General features: G+C 40.1%; 3 protein-coding genes and 2 non-coding genes across 7 annotated transcripts; 1 reads left to right on the top strand and 4 right to left on the bottom strand.

Annotated features, from left to right (window-relative positions):
- Window positions 1–1759: 1759 nt before the first annotated feature.
- On the bottom strand, window positions 1760–6215 carry LOC120786863 (prostate stem cell antigen-like). The gene is made up of 3 exons (XM_040122599.1): window positions 6164–6215; window positions 4592–4711; window positions 1760–1971 (listed from the first exon to the last, which is right to left on the bottom strand). The coding sequence occupies exons 1-3, from the start codon at window positions 6213–6215 to the stop codon at window positions 1760–1762; spliced, it is 384 nt and encodes a 127-aa protein (XP_039978533.1).
- Window positions 6216–10467: 4252 nt separating this feature from the next.
- On the top strand, window positions 10468–19650 carry ddah2 (dimethylarginine dimethylaminohydrolase 2). 3 transcript variants are annotated; one of them, XM_040122033.1, is made up of 6 exons: window positions 10468–10492; window positions 13381–13986; window positions 14616–14804; window positions 15877–15996; window positions 16680–16823; window positions 18917–19650. In XM_040122033.1, the coding sequence occupies exons 2-6, from the start codon at window positions 13687–13689 to the stop codon at window positions 19034–19036; spliced, it is 873 nt and encodes a 290-aa protein (XP_039977967.1). In that variant the 5' UTR covers window positions 10468–10492; window positions 13381–13686; the 3' UTR covers window positions 19037–19650. The 3 variants fall into 3 exon arrangements, with proteins under 3 accessions (XP_039977967.1, XP_039977968.1, XP_039977966.1); XM_040122034.1 differs by lacking the exon at window positions 10468–10492 and adding an exon at window positions 12213–12431 and having other exon boundaries at window positions 13673–13986; XM_040122032.1 differs by lacking the exon at window positions 10468–10492 and adding an exon at window positions 12214–12431.
- Window positions 19651–20174: 524 nt separating this feature from the next.
- On the bottom strand, window positions 20175–24229 carry rps5 (ribosomal protein S5). The gene is made up of 6 exons (XM_040122031.1): window positions 24100–24229; window positions 22966–23069; window positions 22467–22676; window positions 21274–21402; window positions 20510–20608; window positions 20175–20290 (listed from the first exon to the last, which is right to left on the bottom strand). Coding segments are annotated over exons 1-6 (612 nt in total). The 5' UTR covers window positions 24101–24229; the 3' UTR covers window positions 20175–20221.
- Window positions 20685–20817, bottom strand: LOC120786967. Its single transcript, XR_005706801.1, has one exon. It is a non-coding gene; the product is annotated as a small nucleolar RNA SNORA3/SNORA45 family (small nucleolar RNA).
- Window positions 22759–22892, bottom strand: LOC120786966. The gene has a single exon (XR_005706800.1). It is a non-coding gene; the product is annotated as a small nucleolar RNA SNORA3/SNORA45 family (small nucleolar RNA).
- Window positions 24230–27330: the final 3101 nt, after the last annotated feature.

The following is a 27330-nucleotide window of genomic DNA, read 5'->3' as shown; positions in this document are numbered from 1 at the left end:
TTCTCAAGCTCTTTGCCATTTAGTCTAAAGTTGCACTTAAAAGTCCACAGGATCAAATCAGTGTTGTGGACACTAAATTAATCAATAGATTTAAATCTACAGTAAAGACAATCAAACTAATAGCACAGTATATATGTATTTTATACTTTAAAGCTCTTACAAAGACACATTTATTAATGTCCCAATAAAAATATCTTGATAACAAATCAAACTGTGACAAATGTGTTTTTATTTCTTTTAATCTTTATGCAGGGTAATTGCGTTAAGATTGCCAAGAAATAGCGGTACATTAGAATCAGAGACAGCAACATCTATAAACATGTTGTCAAGTGCAGTAACTTTTTTAAAATTGAATTACATAGAGAATACATACAAGATAGAGCACAAATGAGACACATTACTGAGGGGGCATCTCCTCAAAGTAGTGTGTTATGGTTAAAGTGTTAGTAGCATCACTACAGTCATATCATTCATATACTGGTAGAAGGACTTCGGCCTACTCGGCCCTAGCGAGGCAGAGAGCAGGAACTATGGAAGCAGTGAAGTTGAGGGGGGAAAAAAAAGGGGTGTAAAGTTTTAAGGGCTGGACATCAAACTGTAAAACATACAAAGGTTGTAATGCTTTCGTTTTGTCATTTTAGACTGATTATTTTACCCCTGCCTTTGGATAATCTTCACGTAAAACTCAGAGAAACTGCAGTAAGTACCAACAAACTGTGATCTCTCAGCCTTCCATTTTTACTAGTTTGTTTAAGAAAATGAACTTTATTTGATTATTAGCTTAAGCGTCTATCTGCCTGAGTACTATTAATATTTCTATTTAAATCTATATAATTTATCAAATTTACAATTTAAGAAATTAGGTTGACCACCAAACCACATACAGTCCAATTCACCGGAGACAAAAAATGACACGGCAGCCACTGAATGAATTAGTTTAGCTGCTTATTAATGATGTGGGATGACAAACTTTATAACCAAAAGGTGAGTTCATCTTTATTTACTGACAACAACTAAACTTAGCTTTAGTTTTAGATAAGGCTGTCACTTGGAAAAGCCCCATTACTGTGGCTGTCTTTCTGTTTTTCAGACGGTACAGTAAATGTGACGAGCCCCGCAGCTCACACTACCAGGCCAGAATGCAGTTTAACTACACAGAGAAAGTACAGATACTGCGTTCGGGTTTTTAGATCCGTTTTGTAGTTACTGCAAATTAAGAAAGCTGTTTTCACAGAAATTAAACATTTCTATATGTGTATTTATATATATTTATGTATTTTTTTTTTAATAACAGATGTCAGAAAGGCAGATACAGGATATAACTCATTCGTGACCAAATATATAGTTACTGCATTTACTTTTGTAGGGCAGTGCTGTTCAATATCTTATATATTTTGTTCCTTCATTTTTTTTTTTTTTTTACTGATTCATATTTTTAGAAAGTTGTGTGGTTGGCATTTTCATGATCTTTTGTTTTTACATTTTTTTCAGTTTTTATAAATGGTTCTCGACCTGGGCATTAAAAATATGAAGGGTCACAGGATAATTACAAGAATAGTGAAAAAAAAAACCAAAACAAACATTTCTGTTTTACAAAATGTCCTAATTTTTTTTTTTTTTAAACAGAAATTTTCAAATCTTACTGGTCCACAAGTGCGTGCCGCTGTGCCTATGAGTGTTCATTTTCCTAAACTTTTTCAGACAATATCTCCCTGGCCACTTACACCCTCTGCATTTGTCGTGAAGCGGACCCCCAGCCTCAGGCCAGCACCAGAGTGAGTGCAGGCAGCAGGCAGAGGGCCACTCCTCCCCAGCTGAGGGCAGCAACAGACACAGCCCCGTTACACAGGTCGGTGTCACAGCAGACGTTGGTGTAGTTGAAGTAGAGCCCCGAGGCGTACTTCTGTCCGCTCAGCCCGCACTGGTTGGGGACGGCGCAGCTCTTCTCGTACATGGTCACCTGTAGAGAGCCTGCGACGGCAGAGGAAGGAGAGGAGTTTTGTCTGGGTGCGTGCAGTGATGGGGAGTTGAACAAACGCAGGAAAAAAAAAGGTGAATATTTTCTCTTGCTTGTCACAGGTATTAATGGTAGTTTTTGTACTCAACTGCAGGCTGTCATTACACACCCATAAACTAAAAGTGGGATTGTTTTGAGTCTCAGTCACAGCTATTGGACCTGTAGCAAACAGTGCCAATGCTGGTGGTTACAGTAGCTAGGAAGCTCATTGTGTTGTAATGGAAAAGTTGATTTAGGGGAAACTTAAACTGACGTTTTACATGAACTGAACTGAACTGAATTTAAGCTAAATCATTTTAAATTGGTTAATCCATTTGTCCATTTTATCCAGGATATTTGGGACCAGATTGCCTTAATTTAACTAATTATATCATTGATCGATTATTTTTATATACTGCTGAGATGCACTGAAGAAAACACGATATAATAATAAATAATCCTGGGTCATGTCGTCCCTGCTGGTTGTTTAAATCATAATTTGGCCGGTATGATCGTGAAACAGGTATTAAATTGCATTCTCTGTGATATTAAAAAGGTCTTAAAAAGTCTTGAGTTTAACTTGGTGACGATACAGAAACCTTGCCAGCATCACTATGGAAGCAAAAAAATAGCATGATAGTTTGAATTATAAAAGCTGTTGAATACATAACTAGAAAATTGAATTACTACTGAATAATTAGTGTTTAATTTTAACTGCCACTGAATTTATAGTAAATTCAAACTGCATGAAATCAGATGGAGGATTTTCACAGTAAATTATTCTGACGCTATAAATATAAACTGATAATATAAATGATTTCAGTCCTGCTTGATTTATTGTGGGGTTAGAACTGTAAACTTTGACCATTAACCATTCAGTGTTGATTTAATTTCACAATTAAGTTGTTTATAAGAGTCAAATCATTTTGGCCTCTCTTTGCTTCCATACAAAACTCGTTCATTTTGTTCCAGTTACAGAGGTTTAGTGTGGCATTAATGAGTCTTACTGTTGACTTTATTAACTTAATTCTTTGATAGACAGTAAATCAGAATCCTCACGCATCGCCTCATACACTGAATAATGCTGGTGACAAACGAAACCTTTAAAGGAGTGGGTACATTTCGTCAGCGTTTTATCTCGGTCGTTTACTGAGGTGGAGGCCGTCCGTTGATTTCAGGATCGGGTGTCGGAGGAGCAAGGAGGCGAGAACTGGGAAGCCCACGCTGCTGAAAGTGCAACGCCACAAATTGGCACTTACACGAAACAAAACCTCAAGTAACCTTCATTTGCCCGTCAATACTGCTGCTTTTTCTTCACTCCCCATCCCACATGACGCTCACATTTAAAAAACTTCATGAGCGTTTATGGGATAAGGTGCGTTTTGGAAAAGGGGCTTTGGCCTCTGATGAGACACGGTGAGTGGTTCGCCCCACCCGCGGAGCCCAGGCGGTTATTTTTAGAGATAATTTGATGGCATCACGGGCATATGTGAGCTGACAGCCGACCTGATGAGGAACGTTTGCTGAGATGATGAGTCATTCTTTTGTCTCGTTTTGTTTTTACACTTGTAGAGTTGAGAAAAACTCAAACCCATGAGAGAGCTCTGCAAAAAAAGCAATCATGTACTGTATTTGAAGGTTGTTGTATTTTAGTATTCTGAGCAGCAACAAACGAAGATTATACCGTGCAGTCTTTATTGGTATGCTTACTGCATTATCTGGATAACTTTGGTATTTTTACATCAGTCCTTTCCAGTTTTTTGTTTTTTTTTTCTCCCTGGGTTTTTCTCAGTAAACATATCTAGATAACTCAATAAACCTGCTTCTCAGGCCCAAATAAAACAAAGACTGTGATTGTTAAAGGATGACGTTCATCTTTGAACTGAGATTTCGTCGGGTTATTAATGTTTTAGAGAGGATATCACATAATATTCCTCTTGCAAGCTCTTGTCACTGTATTCAAAGGTTTTGCTGCTACTGTTGTACTTGGTCTGGTATGTGCAGTACCTTGTGGTGGCTGATACTTGCACAGTTTAGAAACTGAACGTGAATGAAGCTTCATTTGTTTATTGCTGTGTTACTGTGTCTTTAGGTGGGTTTCCATCCACCTGCGAAACCCCAGCATGTATTGATTTCAGTAGTTGTTCAATTTATTGATTATGAATTCAACTTTTAATTTGTCAGAGGAGGAATGTGATGTTTCTTATTTTAAAAGCTACATAGTCTTGCTTTAAAAGCATTTGGCCTATTCTGGGTGATGAGTGTGGGAACTGTAGTTACGAAAAAGGATTATGGTTTCCACTCAGTTCTTTGGACACTTATACTAAATGAAAGTCAACATTTTCACTCCATAGCCATTGTTTCCTTTTAAATCCAGTGGGCTGCAGAACAACAACAAAAAAATGTCTTCATACATACAGACTGCACATTTCTTGAATCTGTTCCCAGAATTTTTTTCTGCACAATGAGACTTTGTCTGCCAATTTGTGACCATCATGCCCTCGATTCTCAGAAAATAATCTCATCTGCAGACACACAAATACACACACACGCACGCACATGCGCACACACACGCGCACAGATCTGGATTTTTACCCCGTCTTCCTGTTGCAGTACTGGACAGGCAGTGCTGCCCAGCCGGACACTCCTGGGGAAACCTGAAGCAGTCCAGAGGAGAGATGGCAGGGAACAGACACGTGTAACAGCGCAAGCAGGCTGAGGGAAACAATGGGGAAAATATTAAATAACTTATTGTGAGTAAAGTTTGATCGATTCTGGATTCTTGGGGATGATACCAATTACATTTTTAAAACAAACACATAACATGATAAGGATCCTTTAATTTGGCTCCAAAGTAAGATACGTGCTGAGCAGCACATTTTGCAGTTGAAAAATAAACCTGTCCCTGCTCCGTGGTGGACAAACTGTGTAACAGTGACTTTTTCAGTTACATAATGTTTTAAATGTCTGTACTGCAGTTTCCTAATACGTATCAATTTAAATATATTCCAGTACTGATATATCTGTGATTAGCTAATATCGGTGATACAAATGTTATTGAATGGACTCTAATTTGGACATTGTCAGACATTCTGCAATCAGGTCAGACCTCTGTAAAGAATTAAAAGGGGAGAAAACTGGGTCATCATTCACCACTGGACAACTCATGCTAGTTTAATTGATACACTAAAAAGGACTGTAGTAAAATAGGTGGCCCCAGTAGGAATGAATCCACATAAATCATAAAAATGAACAGTTAACACTTTACTTTAAGTCCCTATTTACCATTTATTAGCAGTATATAAACATCCACTTGTGGACGTCCAGAGGAGAAAAAAGGTGCTGACAAATACATTAACACACAATTTATCTGCTTACTGCTATGTTATATATTGTTATAAACACTTTATTCAATGTTTAAATGCTGTTTATGAACGCTTAACAGGGGGACTCAAATTAAAGTGTTATGAAAAGACCGATAATTACCAACCATATAATAATAATTCCACCTACAAAATTAAAGGATAGTCTCACAGTTCCTCAAGTCTGTCTTAAAACAATAGTCAGGTGCGTGTATGAACATTGAAACGGTTTTTGATTGCTGTAAACATTCCTCCTGTTCACACTGGCTTCCTGACCCGCCTCCAGTGGTGCAGTCCTCGTTTTGTGCAAAAGTTCCAAAGTATATCCGAAGTTCATATGAGTAAATCAAATAAAGGGCGTATCGTGTCAAATTTCCCTCTTTGCGTTTCTCCAGGCAGCATTTCAGCGATGAGCTGCTTTGGACAGGCCATAAGATGAAGAGGAAATTTTGTACTAAGAGGACGTTAACTCTGAGAGACACCCAACTTCTTTGTCTCAAAGCCGCTGACAGAAGCCTGAAGCCTCATATTAACCTTTGTTCTGGACAGAACGAGGACTGAGGATTTTGTCCCCCATCATCTTTAAATGTCCAGTATGAACGGGAAAAATGTATAAAGCAAGAAAAATGAGTTTCCGTCTTCATTTGAGATCCTGAGTAGTTCTGTAAGACCGAAAAAAAGTCTGAAACTATCCTTTAAGAAAAGGCTCCGTGGTGTTACAAGGGATTTTCCAAAGACACATCTTACAATAAATCAACCTTTCCTTTTAAAGGACTTTCTTAACAGTTTCACTCGTTAGACATACCTGCCAGGGGAAGACAACTCAGGAATACAATCAGAAGTTGTAAACGAGGCATGATGCTTCCAGTAAGAAGTCTCCAAAGGTTTTTAGGTAACTCTTCGAGCGGGGAGGCACCACAACAGAAAAATATCCCCTCCTGGTACGTTACAAGCCTCTCATTGAACTAACTGCTGCAGTTGATCTGCTACGTCCCCCAGCTCATTCCTAAATTAAATTTCTCCTCGTCTTTGAAGTCCAAACCCACACTCTCAGTCTCTCGCTGACTTTTTTTTTTTTTTTTTTTTTTTACATTGTATTTTTTGCGAAGCTGATAAAGTGGCACCTCCTCAAATGTAGTTTGGCGTTATCAGTCCCCCGGGTTTTTCCTTTTTCTGTCAATCCTGACTTTTCTCTTTTGTCACAGGCCTGTTTTGAATGCCCACGTTACTCGGGCAGCCGGTGTCCCCTCCCTAAAACTTTAAATTAAATTTGTAAGGGGTAATAATGGTCAGCTGACATGGATAAAGGCGACCAAAAAATGCACAATATGGCATGTTTTTTATATCAAGCTAAGTGTCCTTTGACAACAACAGTGTCTTAGTCAAATTTACTCAGTATAAAGTAAAAGTATAAAGAAGCATAAAATGGAAATACTCATTTATGCTACTTTATACTTCGATTCCCCTACAGTTCAGAGAGAAATACTGTACTTTTTACTCCTACATTTGTTTTACTGGTTACTTTTCAGATTAGGATTTAACATAAAGAAAAGCATGATAATCTCATCAATCTCAAACAAGTGTTTTCTGTCCTTTTTGGTTTGTGACCCCTTGTCAGAAGTTTCACCAAAGTAATTTCGATTCAAAACTTCTCACGCGTTTTTATTTAAATAACTGTTTGAGGCCGAAAAATGATGAAGTGTTTCTCCAAACCGAGCAACAATTGCGTCCAAGGTCCAAGCACTGAAAACAAATGTGTGCATCAGAACTTTTACTTCTGTGGACTTTTATTTCTGCTCAAAAAAAGCACTTAGAGTCAGCTCTTGGCTTTCTGTAAGTTTAACTCAGCATCTGCAGAAGGTGCTGAAGCATTTCAAAGGTCAAAGGTCTCCAACGCGATGAGCCGCGTACAGCAACGAGCAATAAGCACAAAACTTAGTAGAGCATTTATACCCTTTAGTGGGGACAGTAACTGCTCAGAGAGATTAAACACACACATTTGCTTAGTTCCGTAATATGATGGTGATAATATGATTTGCTGCTGCAGGGATGAGGGACAACAACCTGGTACCAATTGGTTCCTTTTAACTCCAAAGGTCAGGCTGTACATTCCAGAGACAGTATAACTACAGATTCACGGGTGAGTGATATTTAAGTTTTCCATTGCACGTCTTTCCTCTCACGACCCTTCAGATTTATCTCCCGACCCTTTGGAGGGGGCCCGACCCCTAGGCAGGGGATCACTGGACTAAACTAGCTACAGCAACTGTATATGAAATAGTCAAAACTCCACCAGCCACAACTGTAAAAGCCAAACTTTTCATTAAGCAAAGGATCCGAGTATGTTTTCCACGCCGTGTAACGTGTAAGGGGAGTCCCACTGAGGACACTCTAACCTCATGTGCTCGGTAATATTCTACGATTCCACACATAAAGCAGATTCTGATATTTGTTTGACCAAATAACTTTGAACACATGAACGTGTGGAGGCTGTGAAGAGAACTTTCCCTCCTGGGAACCTACGGAGGATTTCTCCATGAAATGTGACCGTTTTTAGACAAAAAGTAAATAAATAATTAAAAAATGATCTTAAGAATTTAGCATTTCCCTCTCAAAATACAGACCATTTACAGTCATTTAACTTTATTTACATATCATGTAGAGAAAAACTGAGAAAACCCAGGGAACGCCCTGATTTTGTGCCTTCACACGTCTCATTTATGCCTGTAGACCATAAAGATTTATATATTTATATTTTCAGTGATTTGCAGGCATACATAGGCTTTCAGTGAAAAAGCATACATCCTTGAACTGTTCTGTAATATTATTTTTTAGTGGTTATCTATTAAAAAAAATTTTTTTTTAATTGATGCTGTGTCATTTTTCTTGTATTCTGGGTTTCTTGGCGGCTTTACACTTTGTTAAATGGACAAAATTCCTGAGGCAGACATATACTTGAGTTTCGGCTAAAAAGAAGAAGACACCATGCATGCAGAGTAAAGAGGGTTTAAAAGGTGCTAATCAAAGACAAACTTTAATAGACGTATGGAGTTTGCAATAAAACAAAAAAAAAACCAAAATGAACCTGGACTCCAGAGTTACTAACTGTTAAATGAATGGATAAAATGTGAAATTTTGTGATTTTTTTCAAAAAATATTCAGAAAATTCTGCAGAGTCCGGTTGATGCTGGTGCCCATCACTTTAGTATTTCTAAAGAAACACTATCCTTCAGTTGCGTCGACGTAAGACATTATGTGCTTTTGTACGCGTGTGAGATAGCAGCTAGGAAAGAAAGTCAGAGAAGACAGACACCGACGAAGTCAGCAGAGTGCAGAAAAGAGTCAGCAGATGAAGAAACGGAGCGAGAGGGAGAAAGTCAGCATTTCAGAGACAGAGAGTCAGTGAGTTGCAGAGCGACCCGGTGTAACTGAATTATCCTTTAGGGTGTAATAGGAGACGTGAGACCAGCATGTAGGACGGTCTGCTGACAACAGTCTTGTGACGGAGTGAGCTAAGCGGGCTCAGACTGAATAAGCTGTTTAAAAGTTAATTAATTACAGAATACACAGTCTGAAGTCCCACACCTCCCCAAAAAAAAAAAAAAAAAAAAAAAAAATCCCTAGAATTGTTGACAGACTCCTGCTGGAGAAAAACAGTAAAGGTTAGTTTTGTTAATCGGGATGCCAAAAATGATTCAGAGGGGTTTTGAAAAAGTCATAACTATCATTCAGGTTTTATGATTTGGCGCACTGTTTGAGGTCTGTGTGTTTGTTGATAAAGCAAATGAATTTTGAATAGAGTTTGGTTTGAAATTTAGAAAGTATCGTGGCCAGCTGCTTTGTATTGTAATTTTTTCTTTATCGACTTCCTCAAGGAACTTACAAATATCCTGCAAAATGAAACGTGAAACCTAAACTCTGTTGGAAGAGAAGTATTTTTGCATGAGCTAATAAACACTAACGTAGGTTCACAAACATTTATTTATTTCAATGCTGTATAACCATTGACAGAAATAAGTGTTGTAAAATATAGAATTTAAATTGCACTTGATAGCTCTAAAGGTTTTAACACAATCAGTAAAATAATCCTCAGTAAAATTAAATGCAGATTAAGGATCAGTGTCCCGACCTCCAGTCCTCACAAAAAAAAAAAAAAAAAACCCAGCAAAAACTGACCAAAGACTGAGTCTCAAGGGGAGTTTATGGGCAACTCCATTTCATTCACACTAACTTCCACACACATTTGTTTGTGGTATCCTGTTATATCCAAGCCGGGTTGGTACAGGAAGGCTGGGCGGTGAGGACCACAGTTTTATGACATTTTAATTCTGGGGGCAAGGGGGAGCCGGTTTGAATGCGTTGCAGTAAACCCGCTGACGCTGTGTTTGACAGGAGACGTTTTGTGTGCTGGCTGGAGGACCTCAGTGGACAGATGGGGTTCCTTTAATCCTGTCTGCGCCCTCCATCCCCCACCAACCAACCAACACCCACCCACCCCCAAATTCCCTCCACATTTCCCCCTACCTCATATCTCTTTTACTGCCACTGTTTACACATGCACACAGAGGTCTTTCTCTCCGACCCTCCGTTGCCGATGAACAGCCTTGGCTGCAGTAACTCAGTCCAGTCAGTAGAAGGGAATATTGTGCTACTTATTTGAGTCGAGAAGTCGTCGCACAGAGTCATGCACACACACTTATACACACAAGCCCGCAGCCATCTGTTGCCTAGGATGTGTTTATGCCCGTTTACATCACTGATGTCCAAATCTACAAATATCACTCTTGCCAAGGTTCAGGAAAAAAAAAAAAAAAAAAGTTTGATGAGCAATACTGGAATATTAATTGTAAACACAATTCACAACACTGCTGTTTCAAAGGATACATACTTTACAACAGAGCCCCCCCCCTCGGTGTCTGATGTGGCAACCTGTTTATCCAACAATCTCAACAGTGTCCAACATCATTTGACCCACTTTCCAGGAAAAGCCAGATTATTGTCTGACCAAAAAAAAAAAACGGAGGCTGAGCGATGCAGCACACAGGCCTTCATCTGCGGTGACTTTGAGCAGAGGCAGAGGGAGAGGGAGAGGGGCGAGCGAGTGCGACGAGCCTGGGACCGTTCGCGCAGCCAGGTAAAAATAAATCTAACTGCCAACCAGATAAAGGTTAATGCCGCCATTTGTTTAGGCCGCCGCGTGGGAGGCGAGGGGAATAATGACTCCCATTTGTTCGATGCAGACAATCGAAGTTTATGTTTTAAAAGGCAAGATTGGAGCAGAGAGGAAGGGCCGCCAATTCTAGTGCCTGACCTTTAATAATCAATTCATCAGGATTACGGGGTGGGGGGGTACGAAATAGGAGTCCTTAATCCTAGAAAACCTAATACAATCTGTCATTAATTCAGGGTCTTAATACAAGGAAATGGTGTCAGAGTGGGTTTTGAAGACACACAAGTAGGGATTTTCTGACCGGGGGCCCAGCTGTTAACTTATCTTGCAACCATGTAGCTATGTAAAGTGAAATTGGTCCTTCTTAAAATAAATAAATAAATACATTTTTTTTTTAATGCATGTTTTCTGGTCACTAAGTCATCAGCAGTAACACCGTCCTACCCGAAGGCCCCTTAAATTGGCAGTTAAGAGTCGTTCAACTTATAAACATTAGCTTAACGGTCGGTGGCTAAGGTTTGAATTTCATGGAAACCGGCCTCGCCGGGACCACGAAGCCGGGCGGGCTGCGTGATCCTCGCGTTGCCCGTTCCACACTATTTACGCCTGAGACGGTCCACGTCCGGACGATGCCGTCGTCGGTAGGCGTAAAAAGGGGCTTCGCAATCAAGCCTAACTAAGTTATCCGCGCTAATGAAGTTGGAGACGCGGATACTCTTCCCCCCTCAGCTCCAACAGGAAATGCTTGAATAACGCTAGATTTTTTTTTTTTTTTTGTACCGATTGGTTTTGTTTACTGTGAGGCCACAGCCACCATGAAACGGCGGTGGTAACTCAAATCAAAGTTGATTGAATCCGGACAGGACGTGTGGGGGATGGGGTGGGGAGGGGATGAAATGGTGGGACAGGTCCGTCAAACCACCAATAAATACACGGAGGAGACCGGAAGCGGGACGATTAGGCTTTTATAAAATAAGAGCGTGCCGGGCGCCGATTGTTGTTTTGTGGCTCGACCGCCCCTGTTTTCTGAGTTTTGTCACGTTAGCGATTACATTTTCATCAACCACGTGGAAGAAGACGCGACCAGCGGGCGGAAGGAAGCGTTCAGATCCTTCGTTAGTCACTAATATAACACCGTAAAATGTAGTTTATCAGATGGTGTTGATGATGTGAGGAGGATGAAGGAGACTCCGCTGACACCGTCTTCATTGCATATAAAGGTTTATGACAAAGAAGAACAGCGTCAAGTCAAGCATCTGCAGGTCTGCTCGTGAGAGGGCGTGAAGCCGATGAAAATCAGCCTTGACCACCGACTCTTAAATAGGGAAGTTGTTTTCCTAAAAACTGTCACTAACGTATGGTCTCGATCACAAAGCATAAACTTCCTTTCCCAAACTGTGAGGCGCCCTCTGAGGACCTTTGACCCAGGGCCTCTATGTAAACACAGCTCTACATATATAAACATACACCTCATAGTTGATTGCGATGCAGCAAATCCTTAGGGCTGCAAAAAGTGACCATTTTCATTATGAATTCATCCGCTGGTTATTTTCTGGATTAATATTAACCGACAGATTGTTTTGAAATGCTCACCAAGAACCAAACCGTCGCCTTCAAGTTGCTGAAAATTATTCAGTTTATTGCGATTTAAGAAAAAAGTGCTCATAGCAGCTCAAATTTGCACTTAAGTACAGTTCTGGAGTAAATGTACTCGTCCACTTTCCACCGCGTTCGTCTTATTTTGGAACAAGTGACCGGAACTACCCAAATTCACCTTCGCCATCTTGACACGTAGTCCAGCGGCAGAGAAAGACAGGGACTAACGGGAGCGGGGTCGGTCTGGAAATTAAATCAAACGGAGGGAGACGCGGGCCAAGCGGGTAGACACGAGCCTTAAAAGACGGTAAGTCTGTATGTGTGGTTTTTTTTCTTTTTTTTTTTCTGTAACTTCTGAGAATGTTTGCGATAGTTTCGCCCGTTACAAAGAGACGAACATCATCACGAGAAAAAGTGCTCGGGGAAGAAGAAGCGTCGGGCTTGCTGGGCGTGTGCACTCCCGCAGCCAGCCTCTCGAGATGTTTTTGTTCTGGTTGACGCTCGCAGGGGTTTTTTGCGGCGGGGCGGAACAAACCCAAATCGGCACGAGTGCTCGAAATGCTGGCGGACGTATCCAGGGGGCGACCCCGCTGCTCGGAACACACTTCATTTCGACGCCGTGAACTGCCCGAAACTCGCAGTGGCTTCGCGTGCTGCCCCCTGCAACGACGCGGCTCGGATGTCGGAGCCCGGCGCGTGCTGCGCTTTCAAGTTCCGAAGCAGGTTTGGGGGAAACATCCTGTGTAGAAGTCCCCTTTCCGCGGCCTCGCAGTGGGCAACTGCTGTGAGTTACAGGGAGATGATAAAAGGGCAATTGTCCCAAATCTGACCCACTGCCCAGATATGGAAAGGCCTTGCAGCAGGTTGCAGGGCTATTGAATAATGTTTCCTTATAATTTAACCTTGGACAATGATGCTTTTGTCCACTTTCAACTGTGCTGTCTCTTTGCGTTATTTCAGCCGCCCGTGGATGTTTTACGGGTGATGAGTTTGCTTCATTGCCTCTTCTTGCAAACTAACAATCACCAGGTCACATGAGTACACTTATTTCCTGTTGCCTTCCTTCAGATGTAATCTGAAAACTGTCAAAACACTGGCGGAGATATTTATACCTCCAACTAGAAGGGGGACTTGGCCTTGAAATGCTCGTGTTCCTCAAAAGAAACAGGCACCGGAGCTTGAAATTGATCCTTGCTGTGTTTGTTCCATTGTTCCTTTGCCTTGGCCTTGATGTGTTCATCTCCCTCTGTCTAAAGCTGAGATCATCTGCCTCCACCTCTTGGCATCTGCAGACGGGGGAGTAGCCGTTGGAGGGAAGCACAGGGACTGGGATGAAGATGCTCGCCGCTCTCCCTCTGGACCTCCTGATCCATCCCATTAGCTTCACTTAGAGTTTCGTCTGGTGTTTTTACAAGACCAGATTGTGACAGAGTTTCCAACACATACATATACACATCTTTTTATCACCTCTTGCTTGTCTCCTGGCAGAGCACGTTTATTGGCGTTTTGGCAGAACACTAACACTCGCTGCCACTTTTTTATAAACAGTCTTTATTGAAAACATGGCAGACGTGTGCCCGTACGGCCGCTTCACCCACGCTGTGGTGCGCGGCATCCCTGAGACCTTCGGGAAGGCCGCCGGAGAGGGTCGAGAGAACGGGGAGATCTCAGTGGACCTGGCCAAGGCTCAGCGTCAGTTCGGTTGCCTGACAGGAGCCCTGAGGCAGAAGGTGGGCCTGCAGCTGATCGAGATCCCCCCTGACCCCGAGCTGCCGGAGAGCTGGAGGATAGAGGATGTGGCAGTCATCCAGGGAGACACGGCGCTCATCACCCGGCCCTTCAAACAGCAGAGACGCAGTGAGGTAATGCACGCTAGAAGAAAGGGGCTCTAGTGACCCATTTCTGCACCTCTAATCTTCTGGTAATGCACTTAATCTTGCTTTGTGAGATACAGGGACAGTAAGTAGAAGCCTTTTGTTCCAGTTCATGTCAGTGTGGCATGAAAATGAACTTTCAGCACATACTTATTTAAAATTGGCAGTGATTTTTATTTTTATTTTTGTGTCAAAGCTACATTATTGTGACATGGTCAAACAGATGTTCCTTGTTGGTGCAGTCAGTTTCCTTTTTGGAACGCCAGCGTCTGAGGCAAGAGATGACCACTCTCGCGTCACCCTTTTCGAGACGTCCATGTTTTTCTTTTATTCTTTGTTCTCTTGGATTTGATTTTAGCCAAGCAATATAATGCTAACATTTTGTTTTTATTCAAATCTTAAAAACATACTGGTATGCTGTGGATCTCGAATGTAAAGCATAAACAAGGGCAGTAAGAGAGAGATGGATAGAACCAGCAGTTATAAAGGTACATGCTCAACAGTGTTCATCCAGAAAAACGTGCAAACTTGCAAAGGGCAGTGACCACCTGTATGGTTGTTTAGTGCCCCTTCTATGTCATAGTGGGGTAAGTTGAACTCTCTCTCCACCTCTCCAGGTGGAGGCAGTGAGGAGGGTGATGTCAGAGCTGAACCTGACCGTGGTGGAGATGGGGACTGAGGAGGGGGACTCCGGAGGGGCCACCCTGGAGGGCAGCGACGTCCTCTTCACGGGGAGGGAGTTCTTTGTCGGCATCTCCTCCCACACCAACCGCAGAGGGGCAGAGGTGCTGGCCGACACTTTCAGGGTAAGAGGCGCGGAGGGAAGATGGAGGACGGAATTATAGTGTGAACTCTAGCTGGCTCTTTGGAAAGCGCTGTAAAAGATCAGACAAAAGCTCACCAGTAAACCATAAAATAATCAATAGAGTTTCGGTTGTGAGCCGGCGCAAAGACGGTCTGAGTGCCAAGATTCTTGTCAGAACATGAAGCCTGCTGCCAAAGGGAGCAGGTGGCCATTTGCTGTATTGCATTTAGGGAATTACAGTCTGTAAACAGTGATGAACGAGGTCGTTCCACCGGCCAAATGATGGCGACCACACAGTGGGACCCGCTAGGCTCGACATGACCCACCCATTAGTATTGATTCCCTTGCTTCTCTTAAGTGCTTTTTATTACACGCTTCTGTTTTTAACACACACACACACACACACACACACACACATTGCATCCATTTTGTGCTGTGTGTGTTCGAGTGTGTTGTGTCAGTCTGGTATGAATCCTGTTTCACAGTTGTTACTCTAGCTTTTCACAGGCTCCATTCAATTTTCATTCATAAAATTTCAGTGCACAAGATGTTGCGAGTGCTTTTCATGTATTTGTAGCTTACAATTTATCACTGTAACAGCAACACTGGGTCTAAAATTGCTTATATTCCACATATATTGTGTATATTTGCAGCCACGAATGATGCCGTTGAACTGCATTTAATTTGATTAAAATCCCTGCTCCACTGCTTCTGATTGATTAGTGATTCAAAGTTTCTTGAGTCTTATTTTATGCTCAATCCCTTGGCCTTTGTCACAGAAGACATTCTGACATGTCACAGTAGGAGAAGCACAGGTATAAATAATAAAACCAATGGTGGCTGAATTCAGTTTGGCCGCCTCATTTTCAGGGTTCTGGTGTTGTGCGTGCTGCCTCACCGACCTCAGCCATCTTTTAATGTGATGAGCTTTTCTCCTACTGTCACAAGTCAAACGGTCTGCCGTGAAAAGGGCCCATTGGGCGACCACCGCAGAGCCGGGCGAGGGAACTTTTACTCTGAATGAAGCTTGAAAGGACTGTGTGAATCAAACCTTTCAACCTCCAACTGTTCAGGACTTTGCCGTGTCCACCGTCCCCGTCTGCGGTGGAGCCCGGCTGAAAAACATCTGCTCCATGGGAGGTCCAGACACAATCATCATCAGCAACAGTGACGGGGCCAAGAAGACACTCCGGGTAAGAGTGTGTGAGTGTGTGAGTGTGTGTGTGTGTGTGTGTGTGTGTGTCCATGCAGTTTGTATATATTGTACATTATATTAAATAGCAAACTTGTCTTCAGTCTCAGTGTGGATGTTGTAACTTCTTTTTTTCTTCATTCACCAATATTGCAGCTAATAACATTTAAAATGTGTCAAAGCCACTTTTATTGTATAGTAGTTTAGTTTTACTTAGTTTGAATATAGGGACTGAGAATATTGTACAATTCTAAGTATAATCCCATGAATTTGCTTTAGAGATGAGTTTTAATGTTTACTGATGACACATTATGAAAATCATAAGCCGTTGAATAAGATATTGACAACTTCTTTCTATTAGTAATAGAAAATCAAGTATTAGCCAGGTCTCAACATCTCTTACCAGTCAATACTGGCCTTGTTATCTATCATACACATAAGAGTATAATCTCTCACTCTCTGCGTATGTTTCTCTGATCTAATGTCAACTGCACAGATCATGTATCTCCTGACTGCTGATGTCATATTATTAAGTGTGTTGTCTTTAAGTCTGTGTAATGCTGGGAGTGGTCCGCTGCAGTGTGTGTGTGTGTGTGTGTGTGTGTGTGTGTGTGTGTGTGTGTGTCGCAGTGGTCCATAGTAACATAAATGTATGTGTGTGTGTGTGTGTGTGTGTGTCTCCAGATGATGGAACAACTGACTGATCACCACTATGAAGTCCTCACTGTCCCCGAGGAATCGGCCGCAAACTGCATCTACATCAAAGGTCCGTCTAAACGGGACTTCCTGCTCCACCGGCCTGCAGAGGAGTGTCCTGACAGCATCTCTGTGAGTCCAGCCAAAATCCTCAGATTCAAAAAGAGCCTCATCTGTGTCAAATTAAAGGATTATAGCAGAGTGATTATACTTTTTATTTTTATTTTTTGCATAACCCTGAAGTTGGGACACTCAAAAGAAGTATGGTTGAAATTAAAGCACCAGAAACCCATAATTCCACAAAGGAAATTCGTGACAGTGTCTCTGCGAGCACAGCTGGTTTCCTTGTTTGTTTTTTTTTAAATCGCAAATTCAAAAAGGGCCTCATCTTTGTCAGGATTGTGGCAACGTTATTTAATTTCATTTTGTCTTTGGCAATTTAATATTGTGCTACCTTTTAAAGTGGGGGGGACTCAGGAGACAGGTTAATAAAAGGATAGTCATATTCGAAGCTGCATAGATCAAGATATCTTAACTTTTAGTCCCAAGTATATGCAAGTTAAACCTGATAACTTTGGAAAGTTCCTCCAAATAAATTTTTTTACAAATATAAACAGAAAGATTACAAAACCATGAGAGCATATATGTCCTAACCACACTGCACATAGCACTAACAATGAAATAAAAAATATTAATGATGACGAAACATGTAAGAAGTTAATGGTAGCAAAGGGATACAGCATTAGAGTTACGATGTACAACATAATGCAACTGTTGTCACAGGCTGAGGAGTCTCTATGATGAGCAAACCGACCTCTGTGTGTAAATCAGTCCATTTACCCTTTAATGTCCCATGCATTTGCTAATTCATGACTTTGCTCCAGCTCCTTTTTTTTTTTAAATGGCATGAAAAATACTGCAGGCCTTTTAGTTAAAGTAAAATATAACATTTTACTGACCTAGTCATTAATCGGTAGAAAAATGTAAAAGCTTCACGTGTGCCACAGACTGCACATAATAAGATTAGCAGAGCTCGGACAGAGCATGTTTCCTATGATACAGATCTCTGGCATAATTCTCTGTAATTGATGCTAAGCAGACCAGAGAATCGTAACAGAAACATCGTATTGAGAGCTTACACATCTAAATGCAAAATATTAGATTTGTACTGCTGTGACAGTTGCTCTTTTTTTTTTTGGCTCCAAAAGCCGAAGCGTCTTATGAAGCCACTCTCTCGCTCACAGCCCTTTCCCTCATGTGGCCCCGTTAAAAAAATGTGAGCGTAAGTTGAAAGGTGACTTTTGATTCTAGTATTGCTGTACTGTATATCGGTACACTTGTGTGTAAAAAATAAAATAACCAAACTCATTCAGTAAAAGCAGCTGTGTCCACTGTTAGGAATTTATGAATTACATAAACACACAAAAAAAACCCCACAATAATTATTTTTCCAGCTGCGCGCAGCTCGATAATCATATCCATATCCATTAACAGCACATTCCAAAATCGCCCGTATTTAGTACCAAACGTTGTCTAGTTTGAGTATTCTTTACTTTTCCACTGTGAACACACAATATACTGAAGACCTGCTCAGAGATAGTGTGTAGTGCCGTTTGTCTTTCTCTGCTATGTAGTAAGATTCAAATTTACTGCCCCCCGCAAGCTATTAATGTGTAATGATTCCTCTTGGGAAATGTAGATGTTTTAAGTTTACACATCCACATACATCTGTGAAGTTCAGCGTCGTCTAAAGTGCAAACACTAAAGGCTATAATTTTTTTTGCGGGGCAGATGTGCAGGTGTAAATGTAGTTGCTGAAGTGGTTACAGTAGATTTACCACTAGAAGGTGCCGTATATGATCAGGACGGCAATGATGATGATGGGAGCAGAGGAATAATCATTAGATGCGTAAGAAAAATCAGAGTAGGTGTTATCACTCTATTGTCCTCGCACTTTATGACTCATAATCTAAATATTGGATATCCAAGAAAATGGAAAACTAAAGGTTTTACAGTGCACACAAGTCACTAAAATCATGTGATTTTAATAAAAACCACCGACACCTGTAAATAATTTAAGGTGCAATCAATCCAGCCTGTGAAGCAGTTTTTCCCCCCTTTCTTCTTTTATTAGACTCGTAACTTCTTCCTTTAAGTGTGTCCAGTACAGTCTGTACCAGTGCTGGTGCGTGTGTCTGGATGAGTAAATTGTTTCCTCTCTGCAGGCCTTCCAGAAGCTCCAGGACTACACCCTCCTGCCCACAGCCTGCGGCGAAGCGTCCAAGCTGGGAGCGTCTCTGTCCTCGCTCTGCCTCCTCATCAACAGAAAACACACGCATTTCTGAAAGCGCACTCCCAACGCTGAGTATGTTACACAGTATGTACCTGCACATGTTCATGGTGGAGGGGGGAGGCTCTGAAACTTTCCGCTTATTAAAATTCTTGTCTATTTATTGTTCAAAGAAACAGTGACACACAGTCTTTGTATGAGAGAATACGATCTGTCAACAGACTTCCTGTAGCCAAGAGCCAATTCTTGGCACAGCTGCTCCCCCGGCTGGACAAACAGTGCAGCGCCCAAAGTATAACAAAACCACTAAATTCAACTGTAGTCTCTCACTGTTTAAGTTGTAATTCGTGAGCACCACTGACTTCACAACACGTTTACTGGAACAGTAAACGTGACTTTAATACCATCCAAAGCCTTTTTATTTCGAGGAAACTGAATTCAATGGTTAAGAGCTGTAGAATAACCTGTGGTACCCAGGTTCATGACCATGTATAGCTCTTATATGCATTTCATTACTCTTAAAATGTATTAGTTGTTTTACTGACAGTTTCAATTACAGGCTGTGTAGCTGCTAAGTATAGAAATAGTTAAAAAAAAATTTTTTGGCTTTTCCTGTGTATGAATTTGTAGCGAGTGTTAAAGATGTCAATAAAATTTAACTGAACACTACTCAGCTTGCTACTGTGCAATTTTCACTCAATTGTCAGTTTACTGTTGGGTACACTTATGTTAAACCACAGCAGTTCAATACAACAAACCTGCAATAAATCCTCCTCATGAAGGTTATAATGTTTAATCTGCTTTAAAACTGTTTGAGGTGCAGATTCAACTTTTTCATTATGGAGGCTGCAGTTGGTGGTGCTGTTGAATTGTATTTATATTAGCAGTTCCTATTGTTTCATCCATCCCATTTACATTGCGGGGAGGCGATATAAACAACTGTATAATGCAGATTCAACAGCACCACAAACAACTACATCCTGACTGCAGTTGAATAGATGCCTTAAACATGTTCAACAGGAAGTGAACATAACCTTAATGAAGGTATGGTGTATTGCAGGATTGTTGTATTAGACTGGTTTAGTTTTGAGCTAGGTGTACCTAATCAACTGCCAACCCACTGTATGTGTCTTGTTTCAGATACTAGTTTCCTTGTCAACAAATGTTAAGAGATTCATTAAAAACTCATGGAATCAAAAATTTCTTCAGATTTATTTGTTTTGTTAGAATGAAAACATGTTTAACGGTTGGACTTAGCAACTCTCTCCAACTCGTCCTTCTTCTTGATGGCGTAGGAGTTAGATGAACCCTGAAACAGACGAATGTCAACGTTTAATAATGCACCGCAACTTCTCAGCACTCTAAATACGGGTCTTGTTAAAGCTTTGATCAATAACAAGCTTGCTAGAAAGACAACAATTATGGGATTTATGAAATGTTTGAGAAAAAACTGACTGTTTTCTGTATGCCAGTAGGAACTGTTCTACTTATCTTACAATGGTCATACTTTAAGTGAATAAATGGTTACCTTAGCTGCATTGATCAGCTCATCAGCCAGGCACTCGGCAATGGTCTTGATGTTCCTGAAGGCAGCTTCTCTTGCTCCGGTGCAGAGCAGCCAGATGGCCTGCAAGACAAAACGAGAGTGAGGGTGAGACAGGCTGACAAATTAACTCCAGTGGAATAGACAGTGGTCGTTACTGTAATGTATCTGAGTTGGTGATTGACTGGGCCACGACAGACTACAGCCAATGAATAAGCAAAGACGTTTTCCTCTGCGAGCACTCTAGCACACCAGGACAATGGGTAGTACCCAGGCGTGACTCTAGCCTCGCTTAGTGCACGAAATACACACACAGTATTAATTCACCTCATTAAAACAAGTTAGCTTTCAGTAAAGGACTGAAGGAATATTTCATGGTGAAAAACTGAAAAATACTTCGAGACATGAAGAATGGATGCCCCGTTTGTGTAAACTGTTCCAACTGAGATGCAAACTTTGATTTTTTTTCCCCTCAAAAAACAGATTTGTGTAATCAGTATTTGTAATCATCAGACTTACATACATGAAACTTCACTTGTCAAATCTAAAATCTTTAAAGTACAACAGAAAAAAAAAAATAAAATTTTCCCAATATCAAATGCACTTAATAAGCTAACAGAGTTCTTCCTCCCAATTTTACACATTAGACACAATTCACATCTCTTCCAGATTTGGGAAAGCATGACCCCATATTTATGGCTGTGGTATGATACTAAAATTTTCTATGTAAACGGGTGCGGTCATGTTACCTGGTTGACTCTACGGAGGGGTGACACGTCCACAGCCTGCCTCCTGACGGTACCAGCACGACCGATACGGGTGGAGTCTTCACGGGGTCCACTGTTGATGATGGCGTTCACCAAGACCTGGAGGGGATTCTGGGGAAAAAAATTTGAAACAATATTAAGGAATTTTCAATCAATACACAACATGATAACACTGCATACCTAATGAGACCCGTCACAAAGTCCTGGGAATCTGTTTAATGTTGTGTTTTGCCAACAGTAATATTTTTAAGTATTGCTCTACTGTATTTTCAGTGCCCATACCAAACAATAGCTTGTGGCGACCAGTTACATCAGTGCAGTGCACTATAACTACAGAGCATTGTTTTTGCAGTGTTTTAGTTTTCTCCAAATTAAATTTTAGACTTAAAAAAAAAAAAAGGTCTTTATAATAGTTTTCATGGTGATACTGAGCAAAGAATGATGGAAATCCAGTATAGGCCAACAATTAAGTACATTAATGTACTGACATTTATCACATTTGTCAGAACTTCCCAGCTGTATATAACAATAAACGCTAATACTATAAAAATTAATTAAAATCACCTGGACTCTGATACATGGCTGACAATTTATGGATGGATTAACAATTCAAAAAATTAATTGCAGTTAATTTAAGTTGTAACACTCTGTTCCTAGGGAAAAACTTATAACATAAAAATGAAATAATAAAAAATATTCAAGACTTTTTAATATCTCCATTGTTTGTTTTTTTTTAATAGTGTCTGGGGCCTAAGAAAAAAAGCTTTATTTGTATTTTTCTACTTTCTATTAGTATGGTCTGAGCTATCTACACCACAAGGATTTGTTGTCAAGTGTCTTTAGAGCACAACAAACAACTTTGGGATCTGCGAGGACTTAAAAATCAGCACTGATCTCCTTTTAAAATCTTTCAGTGCAAATAAATAAAACCAAAAAAGAAAAAAAAACCCTGAAGTTTCTGTGTATTATTACAATTAGAACCTGTCCCTTTCCCATAGTATCAGGTGAAGACTATTTATCCAGTACCACAGTTTACCCTTTACTGTATCTTACAGATTGATTACAGACTTCCTAATGTCTCCGTCTGATGGTGTTGTCTTAATCATGCTAAATATACCGAGCAACATTGTCACACCAAACAAGTTTGAAATGTGGTGAAAGTTGGCGGTATGTACCTCTCCAGTCAGCAGGTGGATGATTTCGAAGGCATGCTTGACGATGCGCACGGTCATCAGCTTCTTTCCGTTGTTGCGGCCGTGCATCATCATGGAGTTGGTCAGACGCTCCACAATGGGGCACTGGGCCTTACGGAAGCGTTTGGCGGCATAACGTCCTCCAGAGTGTGGCAGGTACTTGGCGTACTTCTCTTTCACAGCAATGTAATCCTGTAGTGACGAGCGAGGGGTTTAAGTATTGTGGTTTATATAGATTTGGGCTGTGCATTGTTGAAGTATGGTATGTATGAAGAGATGTGTCTGAGCTGGTGATTGGCTGGGCCACAACAGACTACAGCCAACGAATAAGCAGAGACGTTTTCCTCTGCGAGCACTCTAGCACACCTGGACAACAGGTGAGTGTCCAGGCGTGACTCTAGCCTCGCTTTGAATCGACAAGAGCACTTTTAAACAGACAGCAATCAGCTGACACAGGATGCAAGGCTTTGACGCTGTTTACCTGCAGGGAGATGTCATTGATCTGGACATCGTCAGTGCTCCACTTGCCAAACAGCTTGATCTCTGGGGTCTCAGCCACAGCTGGGGCAGTCTCCCACTCAGTCACTGTGAATAAATAGATAAGAAGTCGTCATCATCATGGCTACGGAAATGTAAGTTTTAAAAATACAACATACAGGCATGTTTCAATTCTATAGCAATCCACTCATGAGTTTTAATAACAGTCATGGATGTCTAACGATTTCTGAATTCCTATCACTACAAATCTTAAGTTATTGAAATAGACGATGTAGACTGTAGGTCCATATCGATTATTTTAAAAACACCCCATCAAGTTGTCAAAGTGGCTGAATCATTAATTGATGTTAGGTGTAGGTGGATCTGTCTTCTATTGACTGCTACTTTCATTTTATAAAAGAACTAAAAGAAATTGACTTGAACATGATGTTTACATCTTATTAAATCTGTGCATAATTAACGACTTAAGTCTTTTTAACACCACTACATTGATAAACACAGGTACTGCAGCTACACAACTTGCGCATAAAACAAGTCAATGTTAAGATGTAGAATAAGAACTAGGCTCGATATTTCTTTATGCTACAGGTAAATTCCCTACAACTTCAAATAGAGCAGGTTTGAGTTAATGTCAGGTCAGAACTGGGAGAAAATAAAAAGACATCCACAGTTTGAGAGCAGGGCCGCAGCTATAGCCTTTTTCACTCCAGCTAACGGGAGCTAACCCGAGCCACGGCGGCTGACAAGCTACCAAACGACTGAAACGACACGATACTTTGGATTACTGTTCAGCGGTGGTGTTTCCTAAACTGAAAATGGCGGGATTTAAAACTATATCACCGACACTTTTTGGGGAGCGGGACGCCGACTGCGATATTTGACGCGGCGGCTGGTCGACATGCTGCATCCACATGTGCTAACAGGTAGCCAAATGCTAACGCTCAGCGCTGCTGCAATCGTACGGTAACATTTAAAGGGAATAAAAGCCATATTTTGACAAAACTGGGATGTTTAGCTTGTAGTTCTCGAACAACGGGAGTCTGTGGCGCCTTTCATTACCCACCAACATTATTTCTAATGACATATAAAGCGAGTAAAAAGTGAATTTTCGACTCACTTGTGTCTGCCGCTCTGTACGACACTCCTCACAGACGGGAAAGGGCCTCTCACGGCGCCGCGTCCAGATATCCGGTGGACTGGTTGGTTACTTCCGGCTCGCAAGGCATGTATGGAAATGTAGTATTTCTTCAACAGGCTCAGTCAGATGCTTTGTGACTGGGAAGTGCGGTACAGTTTCATGCTGCTGGTCTTATGTTTGATCCATTTTATGATTGGTGGTTTTATGATCCGAGTTTTCTTATTTTGCTCTGTTTTGTCTATTTGTGGTGGTGGAATGCAACTAGGTACATTTGATAAAGTACTGTACAATTTTGAGGTACTTGTACTCTGTCAGGATGGCAAGGTCTGGGAGAGTGCAAGGAGTGCAGACATAATTATGTAGTGGGTAGGGTAACTTAGGTACTCTAATACACAAAGTAGGTGGTTATGTACATGTATGTGCATTTATACACGTCTAAGTACAGTATATACAGCTTGCTTGTATTTATATTTGAAGGTAATTGGATGTTTTAGTATTACGGGGGTTATTGATTGTTTCTGATATTTCATAATTGATTCACTGTTATACTTGATTATTTCCATTTTTTGCTGTTCTATATTTCTACTACCAAATTACTAAGAAAAATCTTTTACCTTTTAATCCCACTATTTTATTTGACAGCTTTAGTTACAGGTTACTTTGCAAATTCACACTACTAATACAAATTCAAATCAACATATTAATTATCACATATTATTATAGACTGAGCTACCCATCAGTATATAAAATTGTTAAAATTAGCCCCAGCTATAAGAGCTTCAGGATGTACACATAAATTCATCCATAATTATACTCCATTAATATATATTATTCTTAAATAGGCAATTATGCACAATGAGTACTTTTATTTTTAGTGCTTTAAGTATATTTTGATGCTTGATGCTTTTACTAAAGTGAGATTTTGAATGCATGACTTTTATTTCTAACACAGAATCTTACACTGTTGTATTGTTACTTTTTACTTAAGTAAGAGGTCTGAATACTTCTTCCAACACTGATTATCTGTTAATAAAATTAAGAGTCTAAACCAAATTTCCCCACAGAAATAGACGGTAGTTTCATCACCTTAAAAAAAAAAAAAAAAAAAAAAAATCACATATTCAGGACACAAATGGGAAATAGAGCCAGACTGACACTGGATCTTTGAAATCTATATTAATATTTTACAGTTAAATAAACCCATATTGATATATGACAAACATTAATTTTGTAACAGGACAAACGTTTTCGATTTTTGACAAGGTTTCCTTAAATTAAATTACTCTGACTTAAATTTACTGTCTTTGCTGAGTGAGACATTTTTCAGTTGGAAAATAAACTTGTCAGAAAACACAAGTTAAACAATAAATATGAAAGTGCATTTTAAACAGTAAAATTCACAGAAAATTAAATTAGTATCAACTGTAAATATAAACGCAACCAATATTTCAATGTTAGCATTAAAAATATCTCAGAATTATAATAAATTATTCTTAACTGTTTTTAAATTAGTTTAAACATCGAAGTCATGTTTGTGCTACAATTTCTTGTTACTTATCACCATAATTGCACATATATATATTATATATATATGGCCAATATGTCAGTCTGGCTGTGACAATAAGAACAAAAACTGCTAATGAGAGGCCATTTCCTGTGAGGATGTTTAATTATCCACATTAAAGTGCTGGTTTGTTTAGTTTTTTGAGGCGGCAGGTGTGTCCTGAACTGACTAGTATAGAATCGGAAAATTTGTTGAAATAAAATCAATCAAAAACAGATGTTCAAAACTGTCTTTTATTTAAGGATTTGACAACATTTGACACCTTTTCATTTTCTGACTAAATAATGTAGAAACCATGTCAAAATAGTAATTTCTGTTTGAGTTTTACAAAAGTGTCCATGTCCACATTTAAAATCTGCAAGACGACTGAGGACATCCCTTAAATCCCATAATTTATGTAGTAACTGTAAGTCAATTAATTTGTGCAAGTATACTTAAAACAAAATGATGCAACAATATTTAAATAATACTTAAAATCTAACAACTTTAACAGTTAAAATCATCCTCGCTTCATCTTTTCCCTTCTCTTTATCTGGTTCAACATTGTGCAATGCAAATTTTACTCAAACATAGGATCACTTCTTTAAAAAAAAAAAAAAAAAAAAAAATTTTTTTTTTACACAATAGATATTTCCATTTTTCCTTTTCTTTGAGAAACATCTGCAAGTACAAGCGGCAGGAATAAACATCCACCCAAATTCAAACAGTTAAGAGAATCAAATCCCTTTTTCCGATGGAGACAAACAAACATGAAGGTTGCTCAAATGCCTGAGATATATAAATGCACACATCTGTTCATACAATTGTTTGGTGGACAAGCAAACACTAACATACCACTGCCACTCTCCAGCCACTCTCCATCTCCATCATTATTTTTAGCACCGTCAATAAAGGCAGTGTGTCATAGCACTTCGGTAATGGACACAAAACACTGAGGCATGAGGGGAAATTTTAAGGCGTTCTACCAAAGCGATAGAGTACAGCTCCAAAGCACTGCAGGATAATGATAACAAACAACATGATATTCATCATTAGACCCAAAAAAAAGAAAGAAAAAACATAAAATAAAAACAGGAAAGCATAATCCCCCAGGATTAAAAATGGAAGGATAAAAAGATATAAATTACTGCATCATAAAATGAGCAGGGCAGTGAGTCTGTACATGTCGATCACAGAATGTCGCTCAGGCACTGTTGTGTGGTGTTTCTGAGGTATATGTGAGCAAAAACACACAGACACACACATGTATGTGGGCTCGGTATTTTAAAGTAACAAATTACCATTTTTATAAAAAAATTAAAGGGGCCCTCCACCAATTTTTTTGCACAGAGACGCGATATTGTTCGAAAACGGGGCTAACGGCGGACATTTTCAGACAGTCTCTCCTGGAAGACAATCATTGTGTTGCACTTGGTTGTTGACATGAAAGTTGACAGAAATATGTGTGTAAAGAATGAAAAAAAAAAGCTAGAGAGAGAAGCTATCCGACCATCCGACAAGTAGATCTGATGGAGTATACTGGCCTCTTAACCTCGGTGATCTCATCAGGGTTACCACAGCTGGGGTCTGAAACTTCATATTCTTACAAGCTGGAGGCAAGGAGTTTGTAAGAACTGTGGAACTACCATCAGGTAGAAATGGTCTAT

This window comes from Xiphias gladius, chromosome 24, assembly GCF_016859285.1.
Source record: "Xiphias gladius isolate SHS-SW01 ecotype Sanya breed wild chromosome 24, ASM1685928v1, whole genome shotgun sequence".
NCBI classification, from domain to species: Eukaryota; Metazoa; Chordata; class Actinopteri; order Istiophoriformes; family Xiphiidae; genus Xiphias; species Xiphias gladius.
The sequence above is the reverse complement of the archived record's forward strand: the minus strand, read 5'-3'. Positions and strand labels throughout refer to the sequence as shown.